The sequence below is a fragment of the Embiotoca jacksoni genome, unplaced genomic scaffold, assembly GCF_022577435.1.
Source record: "Embiotoca jacksoni isolate LCO1_2020_lvr unplaced genomic scaffold, fEmbJac1.0.p SCAF_9, whole genome shotgun sequence".
NCBI lineage: Eukaryota > Metazoa > Chordata > Actinopteri > Embiotocidae > Embiotoca > Embiotoca jacksoni.
Window position 1 is genome coordinate 12684730 of NW_027185447.1, and position 26732 is coordinate 12711461.

Sequence of the window (26732 nt, forward strand, 5' to 3'; positions counted from 1 at the left end):
ATTATATATATATTTTTTGTTTGTTTTTGTTTGTTTTTGTTTAAAGTTAAGGTTAAGTTTATAATATGAGAATGATTAAAATAATAAGCAAAACATAAAACTCACTTCCTAAGATACCATTAATACCCAAATCAATCCACACTGACCTCTCCGTCAGGCTTCTGGATCTGGGTTGGGCTTGGGTTAGCGGCCGGGCTCGAAGACAGTTTCTGGGGCTGCAGGGCAGACAGTTTGGCCTTTAATTCATGGTTCTCCTTCCTCATCTGCTCCAGCTCCTCCAGCCGAACCCTGTCCTCCCGTTCCTTCTGCTCCCTGAGGTTCTCGATCACTCGCTCCTGAGACAGTGAAATAGTACAAATTTGGTGAGAGGTGTAAGCAGGTTTGCATAGTTATCACGTACAAAGCTCGTTCATTATTGAGAAATGCTATCAAATGGATGTTGTTTTGCCTCTAGTGAGTAAAATATTGTCAGCCCTGTGTGATTACAATTCTTCCTTATCATTACTGACCATTTTAATCCAGTATGTTGCTGAATGGGATCACCAACATGCTCCACAAGGTGTGGCCAAAGACAAACTCGTAAATACCCATCATAAATAATACTACCATGAATAATAGAATTCACATGGGATCAAATCCAAGAAGAACAGAAAGGAGGAAGAAGGAAAATGGTTGAGTGACAGATTTATTGTAAAGGGATTGGACGGTACTGTAGCTCACTTCCTAACAAATGGAATCTTTAGATCATATTTTCTCTATTCTCTAATCACATCGGACAGCAGCACCATAGCTTTGGGCATCGGCCTGAGACCAGGTCCACACCATGGGTGGCTGAGCACGCAAGGTGTGTGTAGTAGATGTGTGTTAAGGTGTATGTGTGTGTGTTTAGGTGTGGACTGAAGTGATTACCAAGGTGTTTATTCAGGTGTTTATTTAGGCACAGAGCACAGCTCAGCAATGAGGCTTTACGACGTGGCATCGCCGCATGATTGGCAGTTTTAAACCCCTGGGTAATTGGACAAATACACTCACTAACTAGAGTTGGCACAGTACAGCACTGCATAGTGGGCTTTGAAAGAGAGGGCAAGAGAGACAGAAAGGAGAGGGACAGAGACCACATGTCCTGGGTGTTTTCCCCGCATTATAAAATATATCGAGGATGTTTGGGGGTTAGGGAGAGAGAGCAGTATATGATAATAAAACCTGCCTCAATGAGGTCTAAGTGTGGAGGCCGCATAGAAAACACACAGAGAACATCATAGACAGGCACACACACGCACGCACGCACGCACGCACAGACACACACACACACACACACACACACACACACACACACACACTCATAAGCATATATATACACCAAAGAGCAGTTCTCGGTATGGGCACAATGCCCCAGCCTGTTAATTATAACCACAGCACTGTGGCTAGCGACTGGCTCCAAGAGCAGGTTTGTGACAGAGTTTTTGATTAGCAACACACACACTTGCTCTTGTAAACATATTACACACACCCTGTGTTGACCACAAAGTCTGAAAAGCTTGCCAACACTCTCCTCATCACAGCTGAATTAAATGTAGGCTGCATCAGAAGTGGTTTCTGGGTAAACACATGGGCCGACACGGAAAAAGGATTTACAGTTTATTGTGTCATTATGCTATTCATTTCAAAGTCTATAGGCAACAAAAACAAATTTAGGTGATAAAAGATGATTTTAAGTGAAAACATCCATGTACTGTGTCAGTCTACGCGTTGCAAGCACAATGAAACACATCAGCCAACGTCTAATCTATTGATAGATGAAATTCTGTGAGAACAGAGCCAACAATTCTTGATTGAATGAATGTAAATTGAGTGGCGTTCAACGAAATACAATTTCAGATTTTAGAATTTTTGACAATCTAAGAAAATAATAGCAGATTAGTATGACCATATATACTGTAAAAACATACACATACACAGGCGAGAAGAAGAACTCACATTCCTGTGTGCCGCTCCACTTGTGATCATATGATTAGTATCCCAATTGGAAGTCATTGTGCAAAACACGTAAATATTGTTGTGAGCAAATCTCAGCTCTAATTTTATACCTGCCACACAGATCAGCTGAAAAAAATAATTATGTTGCAATGCTCAGAGTTACAATTGTTTGAACTTCGAGCTGCCTTGGATCACCTTTCAAAATGTCACGCGCAAGCTTGTGTGAAGCCCTGACCTCACAATTTTATCACAGAAAGCGCTTTTAGAATAGTTTTTATACGTGAGTATACACTTAATGGAACATAGTCAAAGTAACACAAGCTAATGTTTAGAATATAACAGTAAATTAAAATGGGTAAACATATTCATATACAGTGTGTGGATGTTGGAACAGATAAAAAACATTGCATCCTCGAGAAAACAAACAGTGCAGCTGGGCATTCACATCTGTCCGAACTGGGAACTCTTAACCAGCAACCAGTGCCAGCAAAATGTAAACCAGCATTCATCTTTTAGCCTCCAGTACAAACAAACATATAAATGAAAACCATTTTTTAGCCTGCAGCGCCAAGCCAATCATTTTTTTAGACTGTAGTCCCAACAAATGTGTGCTCGCAACAACTTCAAACATGCATCAAAGCGGAGAAAGATGGAGTCACTATGAAATCAAGCCAGTCACTTCAAGGCAGAGTGTATATATTGGCAGACGAGGATCTGACATCTCTACGGTCATGGTCACTACAGTATACGACATCAAATCCATCCTGTGTTCAAGCTGGTCTCGAATTAGGAGTTGCTGGCACCCTGTAACCATGAATTCAAATCCATAAACAAATCGCTGAAAACTTGTGTAGACAAGAAAAATAACACCATTACTCAATGCAATAATTTGCTTCAGCATTCCCGCTTCTTGACAGTAACCTCTCTACTCTGGAATAGTGTGAAATCAATGGGGTTTGATTGGGTAAAGACCTGCGTGATGAAGTGCTGTGCATTTTGCTAAAAACAAAACACCACAATGGCAAGCAAGGCCATTCATCTCTTTGTGCTAGTGGCGGGCATGCTAACTCTGTACTGTTGAGGTGAGGCTTTATGGGTACCAGCTGCTTTCTATTTGATGCCAGAAAGCAACAATCACTGAATGTTTACAACTAAAATCCAGTCCGTCTACTCATCCAGCCATGTGGACTAAGTCTGTTGGGTTCACCTTGAATCACATGGCAGTTACAATGGTTTGTGCTGCAATGTATCTTCTTATGTATATTGACATATGCAGTTCTGTGCTTGTTATAATTGACGGGTGTAACTGTATGTATATTCGTCCTGAACAGGACATTCTGTACAGTAACCTCTGTGATCCAAACATTTTGCCGGTGCAGTAGTTGTTGTCTATCATCTAAAACATGCTACTCGGGATTGCCTTTAAAGCTGAGCAGACACTGTAGTTTTTATTGCTCTTGTGTAATGAGTTAACTTGCACAACACATTATGGTTATGAATATGTTGTACTTGTCTTAATTGACTTTTATTATATTCATTGCAGTTTAAGTCAGTGTTTTTTAATGGACTATTACAGACGTTTGTATATTTACTTCTGTTATTAATTGTTTTTAATTGTTTTTTTTGTGATGGCCTTTCAGTAATTAAGCAGGTACAGTAAGTATTATGGCCAGGAGAAGGAAAAGGAGAGATGGAGGATACACTACAGAGCAGAATCAGATACAAAGTTGATATCACTGTAAAATATTCTGGACAAGGGCTGTACACATCCCATTAAGATTATACATTGCATGGGTCTGCACTATCTTTCGCATTATGCTACACTAATGTCATAGTTGTTTATTTTTTTGTATGTCCTTGGCTGTATTATATATTATCAAATTTCCATCCTGGTCTTATTCTTTGTGACTGTATTTCTCTTGCCAGTTCTGCTCTTAATCTTGGTCTTTGCAGAAACTTCTCTTTTTTTTACTCTTCCTCCACCCGAGCATTCCTTGACCTCTTCCTCCATTAATCCTGAGGCCACCTCTACAATCAGGGCTGTGCCTCTTCTGCCATTCAACTTTTTCATCTTTCCATTCATCTTTCTTTCAAAACTTTTATCCTCCTCTTATTCTATAGATCATTCCCTCCCTTCGTTCGGCGCAGTTACAGGCAGGAACTAATCCTCTGTCTATGTTCACCTTAGACCTCCCTTCTGCCAGTGCCTCCTCCTCCTCTCCCTTACTGTTTTCAGACAGGATCACAGTGTGGTCCAAGGTCTATAAATTAGGACCTTGTGTCAGTATATTATGGCTGTGAAGCATGGAACTACATTAAGCCTTAAGCCATATAGCTTCCTGAAAAATAAGTGTGCCAATCTGAAGGGTAAAAATTTCCATGCAGTTGAACGCCAAGTGGTGGTGTTATAGTTTCACTTTGTGAGTTTTTATTGTCTATATCTGAAAAAATGTTTTCAACTCTTCATCACTAACGTCCTTTATTCTTCACAGCATTCATCCAGCAACTGTTCTGACAGGTCCCCATCGTTCTTATCCTCAATCCGCGGCTCGAGTCTCTTTTCTCACAAGGTTACCAGCTTTATTTTAACAAGTCCACTCTTACCCTCCCCTCACCCCTCGCTCCATACCTTTTCTGATAAAGCCTCTTCCAGTGTGGCCAGAGCTGTGTCTGTATTGCTGGAGTCAGTTTGAAGGCCCTGAACCCTTTCCCTCAATCCAGCCAGCTGTTTGTCCTTATCTTTTAACTGCTCCAACAGGTTCTCAATCTGAAAAGACAAAGACAGACAGAGAGAAATAGAGAAGCTGACATTAGTGGCATATTGTTGCAAAACAAGCACATGAAAAGTCATCAAGATCAAAAGAATCATCAGCAGAAAAGTTTTGACAGAAGCTGAAAAGTTAAGAGGCATTTTTACAATTTACCAAACTGGAGTACTGTGACTGGAGACGTTGTGGAAAGAAATTATAATCCCTGGTACATCAAGAAGATGAATCTATATACTGAATAGTGTGCTCAGCCTCTGGCTGCATTCTCCAATTCCCTGCCTGGCATCTGAATGATGATCTGCAATGAAAGTTTCCACTGTGCAGATTGGGTTAAGACAATTATGGTCGGATCTACAAGGAGCGGATAAGTTAATTCCACCTTTAAGTCCAAGACCTACTGGAGAGGTGTACACACCAAAGCCATTGAGATGGACACAGAAAGTAGGGGATCTGAGACGCAGCTTTCAGATGTCTAAAGTATATAAGTAATATTGCAAGAATTTATTTTTTTTGCCACGACACACCCCACCTCTCCCAATCCTTGTCGCCTTTGATGTTTTTGTTTGTTCTCTTTCAATTATTGTGAGCAAGAAAAAACTTCCAGACGTTTGTCTTGTGATTCTTTTTTGGTAGAGTCACACAGTGTTTTGTCTATATTGACTGCTTAAGGCAGGAAGCTTTGGACCAGATTCAGACAGCTTTTCGGCATTAAAAAACGTGTTCAAATAACAGCGAAACTTGAAATACATGGTATTGTGGAAAGTCTGTGCTATGTCAGTGTGCTCAATTTGATAACTTAAGTATATTCCCTTATTATATCATTTGCATAGTGTTTAATTCTGTTGTTGGTGTTGTTGTATTGTCATTTTGTATTATTAGATACAGGGGACAGCATCCCTCACCCCCTGGATCTATGTCCAACAGTCTGTCTGAATAGCAGATACTGTAACTCTATCTGCTTCTCTATCAGTTCAGCAGTGTTATACTAAGAGTTAATTCAGTCCACTGACTTGCAGGACTCTGTCTCTGCATCTGCCTCTCTGTGGCTAACCTCATGTTGCTAAAGTGGTGGTGTAATAGCCCATTGTGGTGTTCAACAGCCTTTATCTGATGAACATCTGCAAAGCAGAACACACACAAAGACACATACATGGACACACACAGGAGCACACAAACACAAAACGCTCTGAGCTGTACCAAACAAAACACTAACAGATGCAGCTGGGGTAGGACACACTACCATGCAATGAGACTCCAGAGGTCTACAAATTACTTTCAAAGGGACAGCACATCTGGTGATAGGACATGGTGATTTGGTGACATAGTGACTTGCCAATGGTTTATAATCTCATAAGCACACTCTGAATTCCTTTGGATTCTGAATTAATATCATTAATAGTTATATCAAAAATATAAATAAATCTGAAAAGTTGATGGGTTCCTTGAGATTTGTTGAGGTCAAAGCACACAGAGCATTTATTTTCCTGTCTCCAGCGAAGTCTTCTTTAGTGGTTTTTCTGCAGACAAAGTGCCATTCACTCACTGCTGCAAAGCATTAATACCACATTTGACCCGAGAGCTCCTTTCTCAGATCAGAGCTTGAATCGTACAAAAAAGAGGCATGCACGAAAAGGAATTCATTATTTAATGAACATAAGATTCCAATCAAAAAGGAAAGCACTTCAGGCAAGGAAGAACCACAGTTTTACTGAAAGAGTGATATGATAAAAAAAAAAAGTCCAAATGGGAGAATAAGCTGCATTCCAGTCATGGGTACGTAGATAGATAATGTTTAAATCTCTACAGCTATTTTACAAATGAATCTAATTAGACTGTAGACTTTGGTGTTCTCTGCTCCCCGGAGGGCAAGAGCGAAGATTCAAGGGAGCCATCTTGGTTTTGGCAATGTAGGGGGAAAGTGGCAGGAGGGGTTGGGAAAAGGCAGCCAGGACCCCTTTGGCAGATCTTGATAGGTTAATGACAGTCATTACACAACCAAGCTAAAGGCTCTGGTGGGTCAGTCCACAACCGATAGGGACATTAAAGCCTTAAGGGAATGATGGGAAAGCTTCACGCTACCAAAGTCAGATAAAATTCTCAGCAACTCATGATTGCCATGGGTGTGTTAGATGGGATTTTAGGTTGGGCACTGTGAGAAAGAAGGGAAAGCAGAGAGGTGAGTGTCATGTGGTTTTCCTCACTTATTCTTTCAAGTTTCTTTCATTTGAAGTGAACAAACTGGCGCTAGAACATGCTTATCTCCACATGCAGTAAACAAAGAAAGTACAAAAAAAATCAAATGTCTCACTTTGGCCTCTGGTTGTAGAACCTCGGTAGCTTGACGTACCTTGTTCTTCTAAATATGCAATGAAACATAAACATATGCACTCATGCACACCCTTGCTTCCCTGTCCCTGTGGGCACCACAGAGCCCTGTTTTAGGGCAAATTGAGCATGTCGCCCCTGGCCCTTAGATAAATGATTACATTCTTCACCAGACTCAAGTTTTCTTTGGCCTAGTTGCACAAAATAACAACCGCTCAATGAAATATTTAGCTTCGTCACTTGGCCTTCTGTGAAATTGTGCAGAAAAACACAACTTAAACCTTGCACCTCTGGATGAGAACGAGTCACGTGAATCATGGATATGGGAAAGAGGGCAAGGAATTCTGTCAGAATTCTCAAACTCCAAACACGCTCTCTGAGGAGAAATGATTTTGTGTGCAGGCAAGGCGCTGGGCAGCTGTGGGCCTTTCTGGGAGACTCCCTTTCAGTAGCTCTGTTGTTATGATGAGAACAGCAGTCATTCATTTTATCTCTCAGTGTATGAGGCTACCTCAAACTATACTAAGGCACCTCTCCTCCCCCCTCTCTCACATACACACACATATACTGAGGCGTTTATCACTAAACTGCTGTGCATATGTCATCCCACTCTCCAACCAAACACACCTCCCACTGAAGCAGACCACCTACGATAGGCAGCTTCCATGACTCTACAGGCCAGGCTCTGTGGTGTGGCCTGCCTGTCTCAGTGAGTGCGTATCCTCTTGAGAAACCGTGACGTCTGTCTCAGTCATCTCCCACACACAGGCTCCCCACTGTTTACAGCCATACTGTTTTGACTCTGATAACTTTATCAAAAAGCTGATAGGACTGGACTCCTTTAAAGTGGGAGTGTTGATGTACAGTTACCTTCCTCTGACCTTGACTTTGCACATGCTATTGACCGTGATTGCCCCATAGTAATAGTTGCTGAATAGTAAATTACGATAGCGCACTGGGAGGCTAAGGAATGTAGAGATGTTGTATCGTGGTTTTTACTTGTCAACAGATTTGCAGTTGATTTTCAGTGATATAATGATGTAAAAAGTGAGTGAAGAACTTGAGGTCTCAAACAACAGCTGACACACATTCATAAAAAGTTAAGAAATTAATAGATGTTGATAAAACACTCTGCTTCTTTGTGCAGTTATCTCACAAACCCGATTGGGTGCTTCGCTTTTGCATTGCGGGTTCAGTCCGTACATTATGATCATGTTTAGCACAAACTGAGCTCTAATGCAATGGGAAAGAAGTATCCGACTTTGTGTCTCTGGCAAAAAAATGGCGATCTAAAAGCAGCTTGTTCCGGAGCAGAACCACAAACCCGGTCGACCCGTATGTTTCCCATCCAACCTCAGAACTAGAACTCCACGGCTGCCAGAGGAATCATTTCTGCAGAACACAACGGAGACCAGCGTGGAGCGTGACCACCATAAAAATACAATCATTTGTATTTTTAAAACTCTTTTGGACCAATAAAAATACCAAACAATAATTGGTCGCCCTCTATGAAAGGCAACTTGCTTGTCATCACCTCTGAAAATATGACAGGGACACTTGTAAAACCCAAAGATCCTGGCGCTGACATGTATATGCACGTACATACTCCACGCACACACATATCTACACAGAGGGACAATAACAGCAAACTGAACAATATGTAGTAACACAGTGCGTATTTCCCCAGAGAAATCTAGGTCACACTCAAACAGAAACAGTATGTAAGACTACATGCCGGAAATATCATCCTGCTACCGGAAGTACTCTACAATCACATACTGCAAATCCAAGTAAAACATGTATACATTAAACTTGGAAAATGTTTGTATGTGTGTACATATGTTTTCAAGTACACTCAAACATGTACACTCGCATACTGTCCCCATCTCTTGCCATCAAAGGCTGCTGATTCCCAGATTATCAAAAGACATCTTCGTGCTTCTGAGCACAGCCATTGGTCTTCAGAGAGAAACATAGTCTGTTCATGGAGAACAGGGAAAGCAGTGACCTTTTTGGTGTGAGGAGGGTGTGCTTGCACTTCGTTTAACCTGTGTCCCTTTACCACATCCCATCACCGCCCCATCTCAACACAACACGGGCAACACTGGCAGGCTGTGGAAGGACTGATATAACGTGAGCTGGCGCCTCCGTGTGGTGATTTGCTGCCATAGGGCCATTTATCCACTTTGAAAGTTCCCCTTTTAATTTGTAATGGATCATTTAGTGTTTATGTTTTTGACTTTTGAGTTACTGCTGATTGGTGCACAACCACAGAGGAGAATCAAACTCCCAAGTTTGTTAAACTCCTTATCTATGACATCGCTTTATACAACAGGATGTCACAGAGGACATATTGTCTTCACTAGTAACGGGTTTTCCCTTGCACAACTGACAAGAAACTCACGACTAAACAACACCTCATATCAGTTTTCTAAAATACTAGGAGCAGCTAAACATAAAAATGTCAGGAAACATTTCACAAATACAGTTAGCTAATGAAAGAGAACCACCTCCATTTACTCACGTTTAATCGCCTAAAGATCTCTACAGACGACTAAATTGTCTGGCCTGGATGTGAATAGACAACGTGAACAAGCGAGACCTTTAAAGCAGGAAACGACACCTCTCCCGTATTGCCCTCGAATGACCTTCCTGATGTCATACTGCTTTGCAAGAGGAGTCATTATTCATCTGTTATCGAGCGCAACAACGCAGCACAATGACTTCATAAGACAAGTGGTGCCCGAGACAGGGAAGAAGACAAGGCAGGGTCAAGAACTGTGATGCTGCAGTTCTGAAATCATCCACACTTTTCTAGATGAGGAAAAAGTAAAAGTCATTTTTTATTTCTGGACTTTACTGAACATCAACAGGGGCTAAAGACAGCCACAAAATGTTTCTCCCTCATGAAGAAATTAAATGAATGCTGTTTGGGGGCTCTTATGTTGCCCTACACTTGGCTGCAGAAGAAGGCTGGACATAATTGCACAAAACCATGTGTTCTGCCAATGTGTGCTTGTGCTTGTGTGCCAGCATGCCTTCATTTCTCTGCTCTGCAATTGTCTACCAAACCTCTTCTGACACAAAACCTAAAAGGTCCATGCAGAGGCAGAATCCAGATTTGACACACCAAACAGGCAGGTCTTTGCCAATTCCACAGCCAAGGTAAAAAAAAAAATAATTAAAAAAAAGATTAGTGGAACTGGGAGCAAATGAAAGAGACTGAATTTTCTACGGTTTTCACTTTGATTAAGACTGAAGCCTGTAACTCTTACAGTAGCCTCCTCTCCATTGCTTCAACATTCATTCTGCTCATAACCACCATGAGCTGTTTAGAAAAACAAAGGTGCTCTGTGTCCATCAGCGACGCACATACTCTCATTTGTATGCAGGCACACATGCACATAAACATACACAAAAGCAGACAGACATGCACTTTATGCATGCAGAGAAACACGACAGAACAGATAAAAACACCTTATTTATCATTATTTATAAATGTGTTTTAGATGCTTTTTTTTTGCAAACATTGTATTTGTTAAGATGCATGAGCTCATCAGCATTTAAGTGCATTCATAAGACCTTAGTTATAATAAATCAATGAGAAACATCAAATAAATTAAACCAGGACATCTACAAAGATAATTTAGGGGTCGGAAATTATGTCAAACAGGTTGAAAAAAGATTTGGAAAAAGAAGTAATACTAAACAGTGTGCTCCAGAGTATAGTCATAGTCTGAAGTAGTCATAGTGTGGGGGTTCTGCTTCACAAAAGGTGATCATTTAAATTTTAGACAATATGAATGTAATTTCATTTATAAAAAGCCACATGAAAGAAATTAAACAACAAAGAATTAAATTAATATTTAAAAACAAAACAAAAAAAACTGCATGAAGGGGTTGAAGAATTTCAGATCTCTGAAACAGATGAGGGCAGCTGTGTTTATCAGCAAGTTGGGTCAGAGGCAAAGGTTTATTGTATTATTTTAACTTTACTTGTGGGCTAAGTACAGTGGTTTTGTTCTGCAGATAATAAAACACAGCCAGTCTGAACTGGTCTGTAATTGTTTATTATAAATGCCTGAACTGTTAACTAGGAAAAAAGCTCAAAGCCATTTAACTAAATACAGTTTCTCAAACAGAATTTCTCTAATCAGAAGGTGGAGATGATGCAAACATTAAAACACTTAAATAATTCTTCTGATTACATAACTGCCTCTGTGTTTGTAATTAACCTTAGGATGTTTTAACAGAGCACAAAACACATTAACTTTGGAGGCAAAGTGACTGATGTGCAGTACCTCGGTTATTTTCATAAACTACAGTTTATTTTTCTTTTCATTATCCAACTTTTGATGATAGTCTGATAAACTTAGGCCAGCCAAAAAAAAAATGGACAACTTTGGACACAGCAATATTTAAGCAGCTTGAAAGACATTTGCATATGAGCACATATACAAAAACAAGACTCCATATCAACATATCTATAATTTCAGTGTTACGTGTGGCTTATTCTCAACATACAGTTCTGACCTATGGAGTACACACACAGACACACACACGCACACAATCAGGCTGTGATTATTATCATGAATGTCAGGCCATGTTCAGGCGATTGGGGCTGCATATAGCACTTACACATTTGACAAGCAGACATCCTCCCCCTCTCCCCACACATTCCTCCAGAAAGTAATTCACACAGAAACCTTCCACTACATTCATACATATCAATTAGGCCCGAACACACACATATGTACTCATAAAGCACATATATAGATGCAGAAACGCAGAAACTGATAGACACAAAGACAAAGACGAAGCGCGTGTTGTTTTCATAGGGATTTCTTCTGGTCGACCACAGTGCAAAATGAGCAGGGAGAGACTCCTGCAGACCCAGAGCTGTTCAATGAAGACAGATTGCACTTGTGCAAGCTCGGCCGTACGTGAGTGTGAGTGTGTCTGTGTGTGCGCCAGCCAAGTTGATCCAAGTCCATGCTCTTTAGGCTCAAGACCCTATCTCTGCCCCCCCACCCCACCCCCCCAGCTGCGGAATGCTGCAGTGATTGCTGGGTAATTACCCTGATGCTTTACTCCTCTGCTCCCAGCACCATTAGTATTAATTCTTTTCTTTTTCTTCTTTTCGGAGAGAAGGAATAGGAGCCCTTTGATCAGAGAGAGAGAGAGAGAGAGAAAGAAAGAAAGAAAGAAAGAAAGAAAGAAAGAAAGAAAGAAAGAAAGAAAGAAAGAAAGAAAGAAAGAAAGAAAGAAAGAAAGAAAGAAAGAAAGAAAGAAAGAAAGAAAGAAAGAAAGGGTGACCACCCGGCGATGGACCAGCGGTGTGTCAACCTGTAGCTTCTGACCCAGTGATCTGGTCAGGCAGGTGAAATGCAGCATTCAAACTGTAACACCTCTTCTGAGAGCATGATGCACAAACTGAAGTGCTGAAACAGTTCAGCCTGAGTTATGATGTGTCATCATCAGGATACAGTCAGGTTTGAGTTTTTCATCGAGTTGGAGAGTCATCAAACACATTTGATTTCTCGAGTTGAAGTGCACATGCTGTGGTCAGGCAGAAGATGGACTGGAATAGCTGGGGCCTGACATGCGGCCCAACCCTGGGTTTGTCTTGACTGATGTGCTGCCTGGCTCCAATCAGCAAGCCTCAGGCTCTCACCATTAACCTCGGCTGATTGCTGATAGGAGAAGAAGGGAATACAGGGGGGCCTATCACAGACAGTTTACCGGAACCCCCCCCCCCCACCCCTCCCAGTTCCAACCGGCTTATCTGTGGCCATGTCAATGCACTGTGATTGGTCAGCTGGAATCCATTAGGATGAAAGGCATTGGTGGCCTCATCACAGATCTATCAAGATCACACACACTCACATGCAGGAACATACACATACAGTAGAGTTATCTGTAAGGATCTATACAGCTGTTACACCCACAATCACTCACCTGAACGACTTACACTGCACACTGCATATCTATCTATCTAGGGAATATATATCAGTCACATGAGCCAATGCACTGACATGTCACTGGACAACCTCATTGCAATGAACACCATTCTAATAGACCAAACAAAAGTAAAAATATGCCATTTGGGATCACACTCGTATAGGAGCATCATTAGTGTTTCTTTGCTTTGGATCATGGCAGAATGGTGCTGTTATCAGGCACACCCATGTCATAGTTTTGGCCTCTATATTTTGCAGTTTCCTGGTTTAGGTTGGGATATATATGACCATAGAAAAAGTATTAATTTCCATCAGTATTAAAGTCCAATTAATATGGAGTGTCACTGGACTTTTAAATGACAGCACTTATTAGCAATGACAGGGTTCGTCTACACGGCCTCTGACTGACAGCTAAGTCAATCAGGGCAAACAACTGAAGTTTCCAGAGCATGTTATTATCACTTGCTCTCTTATTCACTAACTCACTCCCCTCCCTGACTCACTTGCTCCCTTCACTTGCTACTTCCTTCGTTCCCTTTGCTCACTCCCTTCACTCCACTCGCTCCCCTCACTCACTCCCTTTGCGTCTCACCCTTCCCTCACTCACTCGCTCCCTTCCACACGTACACAATAAACACTGTGCCATTGCTGGACTAATATTTGTCTTTCTATCAACAGGCAGCACTTCCCCTCACTATCAATATGCATCACACTCAACAGTGCCAGTGTTGTTTTGGGGCAGTCTTTAAAACATGTGGGAGGAGGGACAGAAAAAAGAAAGAGAGAGACATAAGTTGTTTTGGGAAAACAAGTTTGGTAAAAGCTTGCATGGTTACTATAGCTTTATATTAACAAGGACAGTCAATAGACGGTATGCATCCATTTATTCAGCAAGGGACATGAAAATTGAGTGTATTTCAACAAATGTGAAAGCTCATAACATTTTGACAAATGGACAGAGAGAAGAGCAATTGCTCCATAGAGGCTGAGAGAGCAAAGTGGGGGTGAAGAAAGAGAAGAAATGTATAAGGCAAGGGAACAACGCAATTATCTCTATATCAATCTCTTGCTCTACATTTCTTCACAATCAAAGGCCGAGCCATGTCGAATAAACCAGGCCAGGGCGAGTGATGACACTGGGCCAGAGCACGTGCTGAAAGAGTCTGGCGGAGGGTGCACTGAAACAGTGGTTGGTTCCCCTGAGAAGCAGAGAAGACCTGCTAAACACTACAATATCTAGGAGAGACCCTTATGTACAAGGAATCCTTCCATATAGACACACACACGTTCAAACATGCACCCAGTCCAGCCCGAGCGGACGTAATCGAATCTCCCTGTCTGTGGTTGCTATAGGAGGGAACATGATAGGGGGTACTATACCTCCATGCACACAGCCAGCATTTTTAAAAGCATGAATATGGATTGAGAAGACCACAATGTTTGAACATGAATAACACATGTATGCCAAAACCACACCACAACCGGCTCTGCGTATGTACCTCCGACAGCCCCCTCAGCAAAAGAAAAAAAAAAGAACCAAAAATGAAAAAATAAATAAATAAATGCATCATTATGCATTGGTCATGGTCTCATAGACCAAGACCTTGAACAGAGCTCCCACTGTTCTGTGTTGTGATATATTAGACCAAAATACCCATACAAATGTAGCATATGAGTTTTCTTTCTTCATTCAAAGACCAGTTCCTCATTATTTTTAGTTCAATTCAGGCCCTAGCTATTAGGATCAATCTATGGCTCAAACTACAGCAATGACATCATGGCATCATGCTATAAGTCATGGTGACTGTCCATGTAGAGGCCTGTATGAAAATATTAAAATCATCATACTCGCCTGAGACAGAAATTAGTGAAGTAATGAGTGATACATACTGCAATTTAAGGTCGCCTCTGTCGTGTACTTTCTGTGTCTGTCATATTATAAAAAGCCATTGAGATGGACAAAGAAAGTAGGGGATCTGAGACACAGCTTTCAGATGTCTAAAGTATATAAGTAATATTGCAAGAATTTTTTTTTTTTTGCCACGACATTGAGATGGACAAAGAAAGTAGGGGATCTGAGACACAGCTTTCAGATGTCTAAAGTATATAAGTAATATTGCAAGAATTTTTTTTTTTTTGCCACGACACACCCCAACTCTCCCAATCCTTGTCACCTTTGATGTTTTTGTTTGTTCTCTTTCAATTATTGTGAGCAAGAAAAAACTTCCAGACGTTTGTCTTGTCATTTTTTTTTTTTTTGGTAGAGTCACACAGTGTTTTGTCCATATTAACTGCTTAAGGCAGGAAGCTTTGGACCAGATTCAGACAGCTTTTTGGCATTAAAAAACATGTTCAAATAACAGCGAAACTTGAAATACATGGTATTGTGGAAAGTCTGTGCTATGTCAGTGTGCTCAATTTGATAACTTAAGTATTTTCCCTTATTATTTCATTTGCATAGTGTTTAATTCTGTTGTTGGTGTTGTTGTATTGTCATTTTATTAATCACTTTTCCAAGCACTGGTTTATCTAGGAAATCATAATATTGTGCTCGCAATAATTGTTTGGAAATTCAACCAATCTTCACAACATGTAGCAATATCAAAATTTTCATGATTTATTTGCAGTAAAATTATAGTCTAAATTTTTTTATTATTATTATTAAGTCTTCCCAAACAAAAGTTGCTTTATCAACAAAAATAAATCTTCATTTACAGTCAGCAATGCTTTTCAACCTCTTCGCTCATCATCCAAACGGACCACATGCTGGTTGATCAAAGAATGTGGAAAAAAAACTGAGGTTACAGGGTTCATGGAACATTACTGGTAAAACTGGTAAATCCTGGAGGGACTGATCTGTCTCATTAAACCACCAATTTGTGATCACTTGCAGCAGCACCAAAGAGGCGCTAAAAATGGGCACTCCACTATTCAAAAGATCCACACTTCAAACACAGATTGGGGGCAACAAACCCTTAAACATCAAAGTCAAAGATGTCTATTTGATGAAAATGTCAAGTCTATACAGTGAAGAAAACATTTTAAGACCAAAAAATTACCCAAAGATCCAAATCCACACAGAACCAGGATGAAAAATAAATCAAAGAATACTAAATGGCAGCATGAGGAGGTCCATAAACAGTCTAATACATTATTTATTTACATACATTTTATATTGCACTCACATAAACATCCAACCCACTGTTTTCCTCTTAGTTCTGCAGATATCAATTCTTTATGAGTGGGAAAAAAGAGAAACACACGTGCACACACAAAGGTCGAAACATATTATCATGCACTAGTTGACCTGTCAGTAGCCTTTATCATCTTCACTCTGGGTGGTGGGGCATTGGACCTGTTTGTAGTAGTCCAGTGTAGATGGAGAGCTTGTTGTAATAACACAGATGCACCATGTTAACCTTCAAAGCTCTTTTCATCAGCGGGGGATTAATAGCACTACGAAATGTGTTTAGCTGACTCATTCTTCAGCTAATAATTTTATGAAGAAGAGGTTTGCCCCTTATGAAATGATCTAAGCATTGAGTCATGAGAGCAAAAACAGCGCTTGCACACAGCAAAGCCAAAGACATATTCACAGAACTTTAATAACCTCCTGTACAAACCTCTGGCTTTTCCCTATCTATAAAGTTTTGTCATATCAAAACGTCCCTAGTGAGGAAAGTCTACCCTTAATTTTAGAGTAACAGTTAACATTCAGGACAAAGCGTCAACCTGCACTGGGAAGACTTCAAACATCCAAACATCATTCTTTGGTTGTTTTTTTTTGGAATGCAATAACTCATACAGTATGAAACCGGGAAGGAAACAAGCTGCACTCCTGTCTTTTACCTCATATACAGATGTGTAAGTTATAGCCAACTAAGTCTGCTGGGAAACTGGAAATTTGGAAAACAAATCAGACAGAGATGGTTAATGTACATAGTGTGGCTACAGTGTATACAGAGTTGTCAAAAGAAAAGTGTACACTTGTAAGGAAAGGTATGTGGCTCCCTAAATCGTAATTCTGAATTCCATTTGAACAGTGTCACTAACACAGCATTTTTCTTTTCTGAAAAAGACCACGAACGGATTGGTCGTCACAGATTACAGGATCAGTTTACCCAAATTACAAGAACCTTATTTTCCTCATATCCTCTCGAGGTATCTTGCAATAAATATAGTTTCAGTCTTACTGTATTTTCTGAGGTGTTTAGGGAACACATTGAAGTTTAGAATTTAATTTGTGTTGCTAATAACACTGAAAAAACACTTATAAAAACATCTACATCATATCTTTCCAGAAACAATATCCTGTTTGTTCTGAGTAATCCACAGGCTTACTGTGAACTGTATTTATTAGAACTACTTCATATTAAAAAAAAAAAAGTTTCTCTACAAAGGCATCATATTGATAAATGCATGGTCCCTGGTAAATTACAATCCAAATTCAGTGACTTCAAATTACATAGAATGAGTTTGAAACTGGGATGATAAGGACAAGATATACTGGGAACATTAAAACTATATGAAACACAATGTGTAATGTCTTTTTATTGTGTGACTCTATTAAATAGTCATCACCTGAACAAGTCTGTTTCTGCATTTCTTTCTCTGCATGCAGAATACCACAATTAGTATTTTTTTTTTCTGTAACGGCACAAAGAAAAAGAAAAAGTCTGATTTGTTCTTCAAACACTGTCAAATAACACAAATCAATAGAATTTGACCAATTTATAGATTTTCTTATGTTAACCACCTTCACTAATACAAGTAGGTGATAGAAATGTATCACGGTGTCTGAATTTACCAGATTGAAACAAGATTTATTCAGATAGTTTTGATGTATTCAGTAAACTTCTAATGAGTGCCATATTAACAATGAATTACTTAAACAACTCTGATGTAAAGTCAAATGTGTTGCTGCAGCTGCATCTTTAGGTTTAGGATGCAGCTCTGCACAGACAGCTGGAGAACAGAGCTCTTCTTTTTTACTTCTAAAACCTGTAGCTAATATCATTGTGCCTACAGACAAGACTGCACTCTGAATGTGGTGACTGAGAGCAGATCATTTTTGTACAATGAAGGCATGCACTAGTGGTCTGGCTCTCATTAAAACAAGTCCACCATGCAGTGACAAAATTGTCTGAACTCGCGAATGAACTTCTTTATGACAAACGTCTGGTTGGCTTTGGTTTCATACACAAGTCTGTGCAACTGCTGTTTTCCCTTTGACTGCGTTGTTTTAATATTATAGCAAGTTCGTCTCGTTTGACATTTTTTTAAGCTCTATATTAACCTAGTGACTGGCAACATTGATATTTAAATGAGGCCAACTAATAAAACTAACAAACCCTTTCAAATTAAATCATAATGACTTTATTGTAATACCTGCAGAGGCAGGAGGCTATTTTCCTTTGTTTATATACAAAAAAAAACTCAATCAAATGAAAACAGAAATTCCTCAATCAAAGACACATTAGCTCTTGTCAGGTTTGAGTTTCCTTAAGAAAGTTATAACTCACCTGAGGTTTTCAGAAAGTGATTGGAGGCTAAATGATCAGTCTCTACCTGATAACACACACCAAAATCAGAAAAAAAAAGTGAAGGCAGCCACAGTTAAGGAAGATTAAAATGTCGATCACTGTGTGACCAACATGAACTGAGTAAATATCAAACCCCTAGCAAAATTTAAAAATGTCATAAAAATGAATGAAATGTCAGATTAGTGTTCAGTTATTTTATCTGTGGCAGACAGAGAAGAATAAATCTTGTCAAAATCGGAAAATTGCAAACTTATTTTAAGCCCCTGTGTTGAGCTTCAGATTCAGGTTAAACATTTGATTTGCTGAAGGTCGGATCCGCTTCATTGCTGAAGAACACAGAGTCACCTTTTAGTTTGAAAATACATCCTTGGCACTTAAATTTGTGTCTGGGGAGGACTTCTCACTGCCAAACACACACAGTCTCTGTGTGTTTTACAATATGCTAGCAGAAACTTGTAAAGTATGAAGTCCAGAAAGGAAACTAGTGTTGACTTCTAGCTCCAATCCTGCCTTTCCCCTGGGACAAAACGGTGTAAGTAATGGCCCCCAAGGACTGTTTGGGAATAGGAAGTTTTGAAAACTATTCAGATTGTGGTCAGTGTATACAGTGTGGCTAATGGAGTGAAACACCTGTCAGTTCAAAGTTTAAGATAATTCTTCAGTTCACATTAAAACATATAAGAAACTGAGTCAAAATATTAAATACTTTTTATATATAAACAGTTCAGCTAATTTGTAATAATGTAAGCATCATTTTACTGCCGACCATTTTCCAAGATGTACTTAAGATTGAGAGCAACAATATGTATAAGAGAAAGGAAAAAACACAAGAGGATGAGGAGGAATAGAGAGACGAAAAATATCCACGAAGAAACAAAAACTGGCTATTTAGAAACAAGCTATCAATACAGTAAAAAGACGAACATAAAAAAGATTTGCAACCCAAAGTAAGCTCACTTTTGAGCCTGAAGTGGTAAAAATTCCCAAATGAAGTTGAGTAAAATAACTGCACAGAAAAATGTATGAAAAAATAATCGCTTTTAGGAATATATAAATCCTTAATCAAGTAAACCTTTTAATGTTGATTTTAAACTTCCAAGAAAATTACTCTAAAAATAAGTGGCAGCCATCCATTCATTACCTACTTTATCCCGAACAGGGTCACGGCCAATACAGATAGACAGACAACCACTCATGCTCACGTCCACACTCAAGGCCAATTTAAAATCACCCATCTATCGAGCACACATATTGTTAGACTGAGGTGGGAGTCCGAAGCACCTGCAGAGGGCCCACGCAAGGGAGAAAATGCAAACAACCAGCAGGTTCAAACCTAGAACTTTCTTGCTGTGAGGTGACAGTTGTAAATACTGTACCCCTGAGCCGCCTTAATTGGCAGCTAAAAGCAAACATTTCATTTCTAAAGATGGAGTTCACAGATGTGAGTTAAATGTCAGGAAACAATGATGAGCAACAAACAAACTTATTTCTGTAAATGTCTCAAATAGATAACTGTAGGTGGGAGTACAGCACTGTACAGGCTCTGCGTAAAGGTCATCTTTCAACTTCTTGCACAAAAAGACTTGGAGGTCACACAAACATACTGTAATAATGCAGCTGAATGTATTCATGCAAAGACATACACATACACACATACAGATTGATTGCACTCTATATGACCTTTGTAGCCCATTTTCATTAAACTCAGCAAGAGGAAAGGGGGGTGGGAGGGAGCTTTAATTTGAGGACATGAGAGGAAATAGGGAAGTCGAGAGAAGACCTTTATGTGTGTGTAATTGGTATATAGAGGAATTGCCAACATGCGCACCACAGGTGGCCACAGGCACAGTCAGAATACCTACCCTTATAAAAGTCATTAAGGCCTCTGAGACATGCCATGTGTGTGTGTGTGTGTGTGTGTGTGTGTGTGTGTGTGTGTGTGTGTGTGTGTGTGTGTGTGTGTGTGTGAGCGCGGGGGGGCAGTAGGAGGGGGGTGGGGGGGTGACATCTGGAATCATAAATTAAATGTTGCTTGTGTTTTCCATGTAAAGGCATTAAAATGTAAAAACAGGAATGATTAAAAAAAAATTTGGGCCATTTGAGGGTGGCTGAAAAATGTACAAAACACTAAGGTGTTGGCAGACATTCCGAAAACAGATGCATATCATCCAGCAGACCTAGAGCAAAATGATCTTTATGTGGATTGGGTTTATAACCATCTAACACATGGAAGCCCAATAGGCTTGTCTTTTAGTTCTGGTTTTGGTGACCACCAAGTTCTGAAGGAAAAATATGCAACTTCCTATCTACAGCAAGCCACTTTATACTTTTTCTGTCTACCATTTGTAGCACAGAGTGCATACAGTTGTATCACTGACAACTGTTACCCGCTGCAGATGGAAACAAGGTTGATAAGAGCAGTGAGAGAAATTGTTGTGGGCTATGATGAAAACAGCAGAGTCTGATGACATTCAGCAACCTCTTTCACATATGTGTAATCATTTAATCCAGTTAGTATAAAAATATTGATCAGAGCAGCTTTAAGAAGATGTGCTGCTATGTGAACCAATCAAAGGTGTGGTGTCTTCAGTACGAACATGTTTCTCTGAATAAACTTAATCTAACTTAGAACAAATTTGTTTAATATGTACTTTTGGTCTGACTACACCGCGTTGACCATTACTGTGTGATGCACTAATTAGCGAGATTCACATACCTTCTTCTGCAGGACATTGACCTTTCTCTCCTTGACGTCCAGCATGTCCTTCATGTCTCGGATCTCTCCTGTTAGTGTGCTCTTCTCATCAGTCAAGTCCTGCAGCTGCTTGGTCTTCTTAGTCAGTAACTGCTCCTTCTCCTCCAGTCGCACCCGCAGAGCATCTACCTGGAATTGACCAGGGTGAGAAGTTAAGTGTAGATAGGCAGATACTTAACAGAAACATGAACAGACAGACCAACAGGGAGTTAGACAGACATATAGTCAGACATCTTAAACTGGAAAGAAGCTGCTGCGGAAAAAAAAAGAAGCATTTATACGAAGAGAAAAGAGGACTGCGTGACAGAGTGGGTGATATAAGCCAGAATTCATACAGCATATCCAGCACTCATACGCAGGCTGATGGACAGGCAAGCATATAGGTTGAAAGTAATCTATAATAGACTGTGTAATGCAGACCGTTTGAGAATGAACCAGAATGAACAGAGAAGAAAAAAAGAAGCACTTACAGTAATACAGAGAAATATACAATATAAGATTAAGAAATCATATACCGTGATTTTTTTTTCCCCCCAGTTCTCAGTCAGGTGGACCACATGTTATTATTCAGTTCTACAACTGACACAGCTCATCACATTTACTTGTTGACATTTGGAAGAAGTAAAAGTTTGACTTTGACCTAACGTCCATAATATAAACCACTGTGGACTGACGCAGTGAAAGTGTGTGTGAGAGAGAAGGAGCTTGGAGCCTGTCCCATCATTTGTTATTGAGGGTGTTGTATGATTGGGCCAGCACTGCCATAGATCAGACTGCTCACGCACCTCACACTCACACATTAAAATCCTCTGTATCTGGCTGTATGCAGTGAGATGAGAGATGTCTGAGCTTGCTCCAGAATTTCTTATTGGACATATATCAGTATTGCACTGCCTACAATGACACACATATATATACACACTTTTATCTGGCTGTCATTAAAAGAGTATGCGCTCCTCTGTTGCTCTTCAAAAACTGATATAATTTCCAGGACTTTTTGCCACGGTGCCAATAGTGAACCCATTTGAACTTAATTTTAAAGTCTGTATGTGTGTTTTATTTGTGGATCCAAGAAATACACACATATAGATAAAGGGAAGGAGGAAGGTAGAGCTTGTAAACAGTCCTTTTAACAAGCCTTAGTTAGACACAAAAGGGATGGTGTGAAAACACTTAAAGCACAGACTGTTTTGTTCTGCAGCTCATCTCTCAAGTATTTCACAAGGCACAGAAGGAGATTCATAAAGGGAGGATGGTTGTTGGAGCAGCTGGAGATGAAATTTAGTCAGTTAAGTAGCTTCATCACAGCCAACGACAACATTAGACTTAGAATTCTATAACACATAATACTGGGATGTACGCTGAGACACATATATAACATACCAAACTCAAAGGAACGTTTCTGACTGCACAATAAGAAGAACATTTTGAAAGAAGTGTCCATCGACTGGAAACTGCAGGACTCCTGTCCTCCAGAACAACAATACGTATGCACTTACACACCCTGAAGAAGGCTGGTTGTGCCACTAAGCGTGGGTTGCAACCCAGTTTTGTTTTAACGTTTCTAATCATCTTGTTTTGAGTATTTCACTATAAAGTAGTCATCTGAATAAGTGCGTTTTATGTTTTGCCAGAAGAGTGCCTTGCACTTTTTCCTTCTTTTCACTTTTTTTTTTTAATGCTTCTGCACTCTTGATTGCATTAAAGTTACTATGGATTGTTATCTCCCACCGTTTGAGAGGTATTTATAATGAAAGAGCTAAACACAGTAGTAGTGGAGAAATGGCTAAAATAACAACAGATATACTAAGAACACAATTGATAAGTGTGGCTGCGTTCGGCCACAGTTAATTCCTACCTACCTGTGTGTGTGTGTGTGTGTGTGTGTGTGTGTGTGTGTGTGTGTGTGTGTGTGTGTGTGTGTGTGTGTGTGTGTGTGTGTGTGTGTATCTGCATGTGTAAAATGAGAGTGCACCATGCAGTCCAGAGACACACAGAGGGTGCCTCTCATGTAGTAGCATTAGAAGCAGGCCAGGACCCCCAGGTGTAAGATGGCAAAGTATTTATCTCATATTGCTCCTCTGGCAGACAACCAAAGTCTAATACTGAGAACAGCTCTGTCCTCCACAATTCACATTAGCACACACACACACACACACACACACACACACACACACACACACACACACACACACACACACACACACACACAAACTCATGTAGCAAGCGGCACATGGGCATCAGCACATGATTGTGTGTGTGTGTGTGTGTGTGTGTGTGTGTGTGTGTGTGTGTGTGTGTGTGTGTGTGTGTGTGTGTGTGTGTGAGACACAGAAAGACCTCCACTCCAACTCCACCTGGCAAGGAGCAATTTAGCAAGAATGTAGCAGAGGGGCCTAACAGGAAATCCCTGCTGTCTCACCTGCACTGGCCCACTAAGCTGTGATGGTACTGCACAGACGCCCTGCTAATACCCTCTTAAAGCACTCACTGCTGCCAGACACAGTACACAGAAAACAAGGAAAGAGAGTTGGATAGGTGAGGAGGGACAGATAAAAGGATAAACAGGAGTAAGAAATGAAAAAAAGGTGGATGGAGAAGATGGCAATCCCGAACAGATCATTTGGCCTGAGCATATTAACACCACTGACATGCTGCTCCTCCACTACCACTCCTTCAGCAGTTCGGTTGCAGGAAATACTGTTTGGCTTTATCAGCTGGCATACATGCCGAGATGATGGACAGCTAACAAGACAGGCTGATTAACCTCTCTCTTTTTTCTCAAAATGTCCTTTTCCTTCCAGTCCCGTTCTTCTCAGTGTCATCTTCCAACAACACCCCTCTCTCTCTCCGCCACTACTACCTCTCTTTCAACACCCCATCCCTCCAACCACGCTTCAATCCAGGAGTTTTCCTATTGCCGTTTTAAAGGTGCACGTCAACCAGCGAGACAAAGTGATGTGTCGGTGTGAGAAATCCCTCAAGTCTTAAAGCCAGGATGTCTTTTTGGGACGGACCCACATTTCCCTGCCATGACTTTGTAGGTTGGTGCGTCGACTTGTGCTTCTATGTGAGGGAGATAGCATGCAAAGCAGAACTCTTTCAGTCTCCCGGACAACCATGGTACTGATTCTGCCTACGCAATTGGACACCAGGGACTACATTCTGTTTTGTAATCATACTTTTTTGTTGTTGTTTGAGAGAAAAAAAAGATAAAGGTCAGGGAGGAAAGTAAAAGGGCTCAGCTCAAATCCAAAGGGGACCCAGGAGACTGCATAGAGGAGTTCCTCCGAATAGATGAATTAAAAACACATCTTTATCACCCCATCTTCCTCCAAAATCCCACTTAAATTTTCCAGCCCCTCACTCAGCACCATATCATTTAAAAAATGACCTTGATATGTTTTCAAGATTCTGTGGTTGCAAAACTATAAATTCTTGGCCATTTGTGGATTTTCTTTAAATGAATGCACAGGGGTACATATTCGACAGTTTTTTAGACACGCACATGCATGCAACTATACCTGCAATTAAACATGCAACCAAGCACAATAATGCATAAACACACACTAATTCTCTCTGACTTCCTCTGTCTTGCTTGCAGTGACAGCCAAATGTGGATTCTGGAAACTGGTTAGCAAAGTAAAACAGAGGCTTAAAGAAAACAGCTTCACTGTTTGTCCTCACCTCCCTTTTTCCTGCCTCACATTTCATCATAAAAGTTTTTCTGGCAGGCGGATCTGCAAAGGTATTGGGCCCAGCGTCGGCTCTGGGCCGCAATAAACAACACAGGGACTATACGAGTAGACCACAGTCAAAAAAGCAGAACCAGAGAGGGAGAGAACCAGAGAGACCACAGCAAAGGCCTGGGGACACAGCAACCCTTGCATAGTAACAGTTGCACTCTCACTCACCCACTTGGGATTCCTATATTGCAAATAGTCTTCGGTTAATCGGAAAAACATTCCCCATGTGTTTTCAAATTTCCCAATCTTTAAAAATCTATGACTTTCGCACGAGCACACATGTACACCATGAGCCACCCAAATTTTTTGTGTTACTGTTCAAAGAAAACTTTGGAATATCACTTCAGCTGAAAACACCACCATAAAAATTCCTAATTCCCAAGAGAGGGTCTGGTGAAATGTATCTGATGCCTGAACTCAGATCTGCTCGGGCTGCTGTGGTGCACCTCACACAGCTGTGTGAGCTATTCTCTGGCTCCATGACATCTCTCCAGCCTGTATAAATACAGCAAAAGGCACCCATTAGACTTAATTTATTTAAAGGTCCGTGCAGTGAAATTAATCATCCAAATTTATGGCATAATATTCGTTTAATTCATGTTTGTCAAGCCATTAATGTGGCCATGTCTGGACTGTATCACTAAAAGAAGAAAGACTATTTCATTTCGACAATACCAGACAACCAGAGTGTCTCCCATACCACCTATAATCATTTGAATATCTTTTTGGTGGAACGTGTGCATCAAAGAGAAACCAACACCCTCATATCATAACATCCCCCATATGATGAAGAAGGAAGAGAACGAATATAGACGGCTGGGTTCAAACAGCCAATTGCTGTTTCCACTCTGACTAATGTCAGCATTATTAAAGATTGGTGAAAGGTGAATAAAAACAGGCTTATGCAGCTTACAGAATAAACATGAATAGAGGATACTACACTTTATGCTGTCCTGCCTCACACAGATGGTGTATAAGCACCTGAATTTGTTTTGTCTTTTACTCATACAGATGTAAGAAGAAGGGGTGTTAAATGATCCACAGTTTCCTGATGAGGCAATAGAAACTTCCAATAGACGTGAGGATGTCACTGTTGAAGGTTGTTAGACCAAAGCAGAAGCTTTTCATCTCAGTGAAGCATGTGTGTTTGTGTGTACATACAGTATGTAGGCATGTGTGTGTGTGTGTGTGTGTGTGTGTGTGTGTGTGTGTGTGTGTGTGTGTGTGTGTGTGTGTGTGTGTGTGTGTTTGCGCACATGGGTGCAGGTGGAAATTGCAATGTCAATGCAAGTATGAAGCATTTCACAAAAGAACTGTAAACAAGACGCTGCACTGCTTCTGAGTTCTCTTACTTTACACACACACACACACACACACACACACACACACACACACACACACACACACACACACACACACACTGTAGACTGAATAAACAAGCTTATGCATGCAAATGAAGGTTTTCCTCTCTATCTGAGTTAGCCGTTCCAGACATGACAACACCGGGCCTGATCTCTGCGGAAATAAGGGATATTCCCTGTCCTGCGGCTCAGGTTGTGTGTCATTTGAGGGATGTCACCAAAGCTTCGTTAGGATTAGCCAAAATAACAGTCAGCGCTCTGATCAAGAATCGTATAATGGTTGGATCACCTTAGGGC

General features: G+C 40.4%; 1 protein-coding gene across 2 annotated transcripts in view; it reads right to left on the reverse strand.

The window, feature by feature from the left end:
- Positions 1-26732, reverse strand: part of LOC138193288 (ERC protein 2) — a 76139-nt gene that overhangs the window by 22697 nt on the left and 26710 nt on the right. For both annotated transcript variants that reach the window (XM_069141245.1, XM_069141246.1), the window contains exons 9-11: positions 21290-21457; positions 4607-4744; positions 147-335 (exon numbers count right to left, since the gene is read on the reverse strand). In XM_069141245.1, coding sequence (XP_068997346.1) covers positions 147-335; positions 4607-4744; positions 21290-21457 — 495 coding nt within the window. The remainder of the gene's footprint in view (positions 1-146; positions 336-4606; positions 4745-21289; positions 21458-26732) is intronic.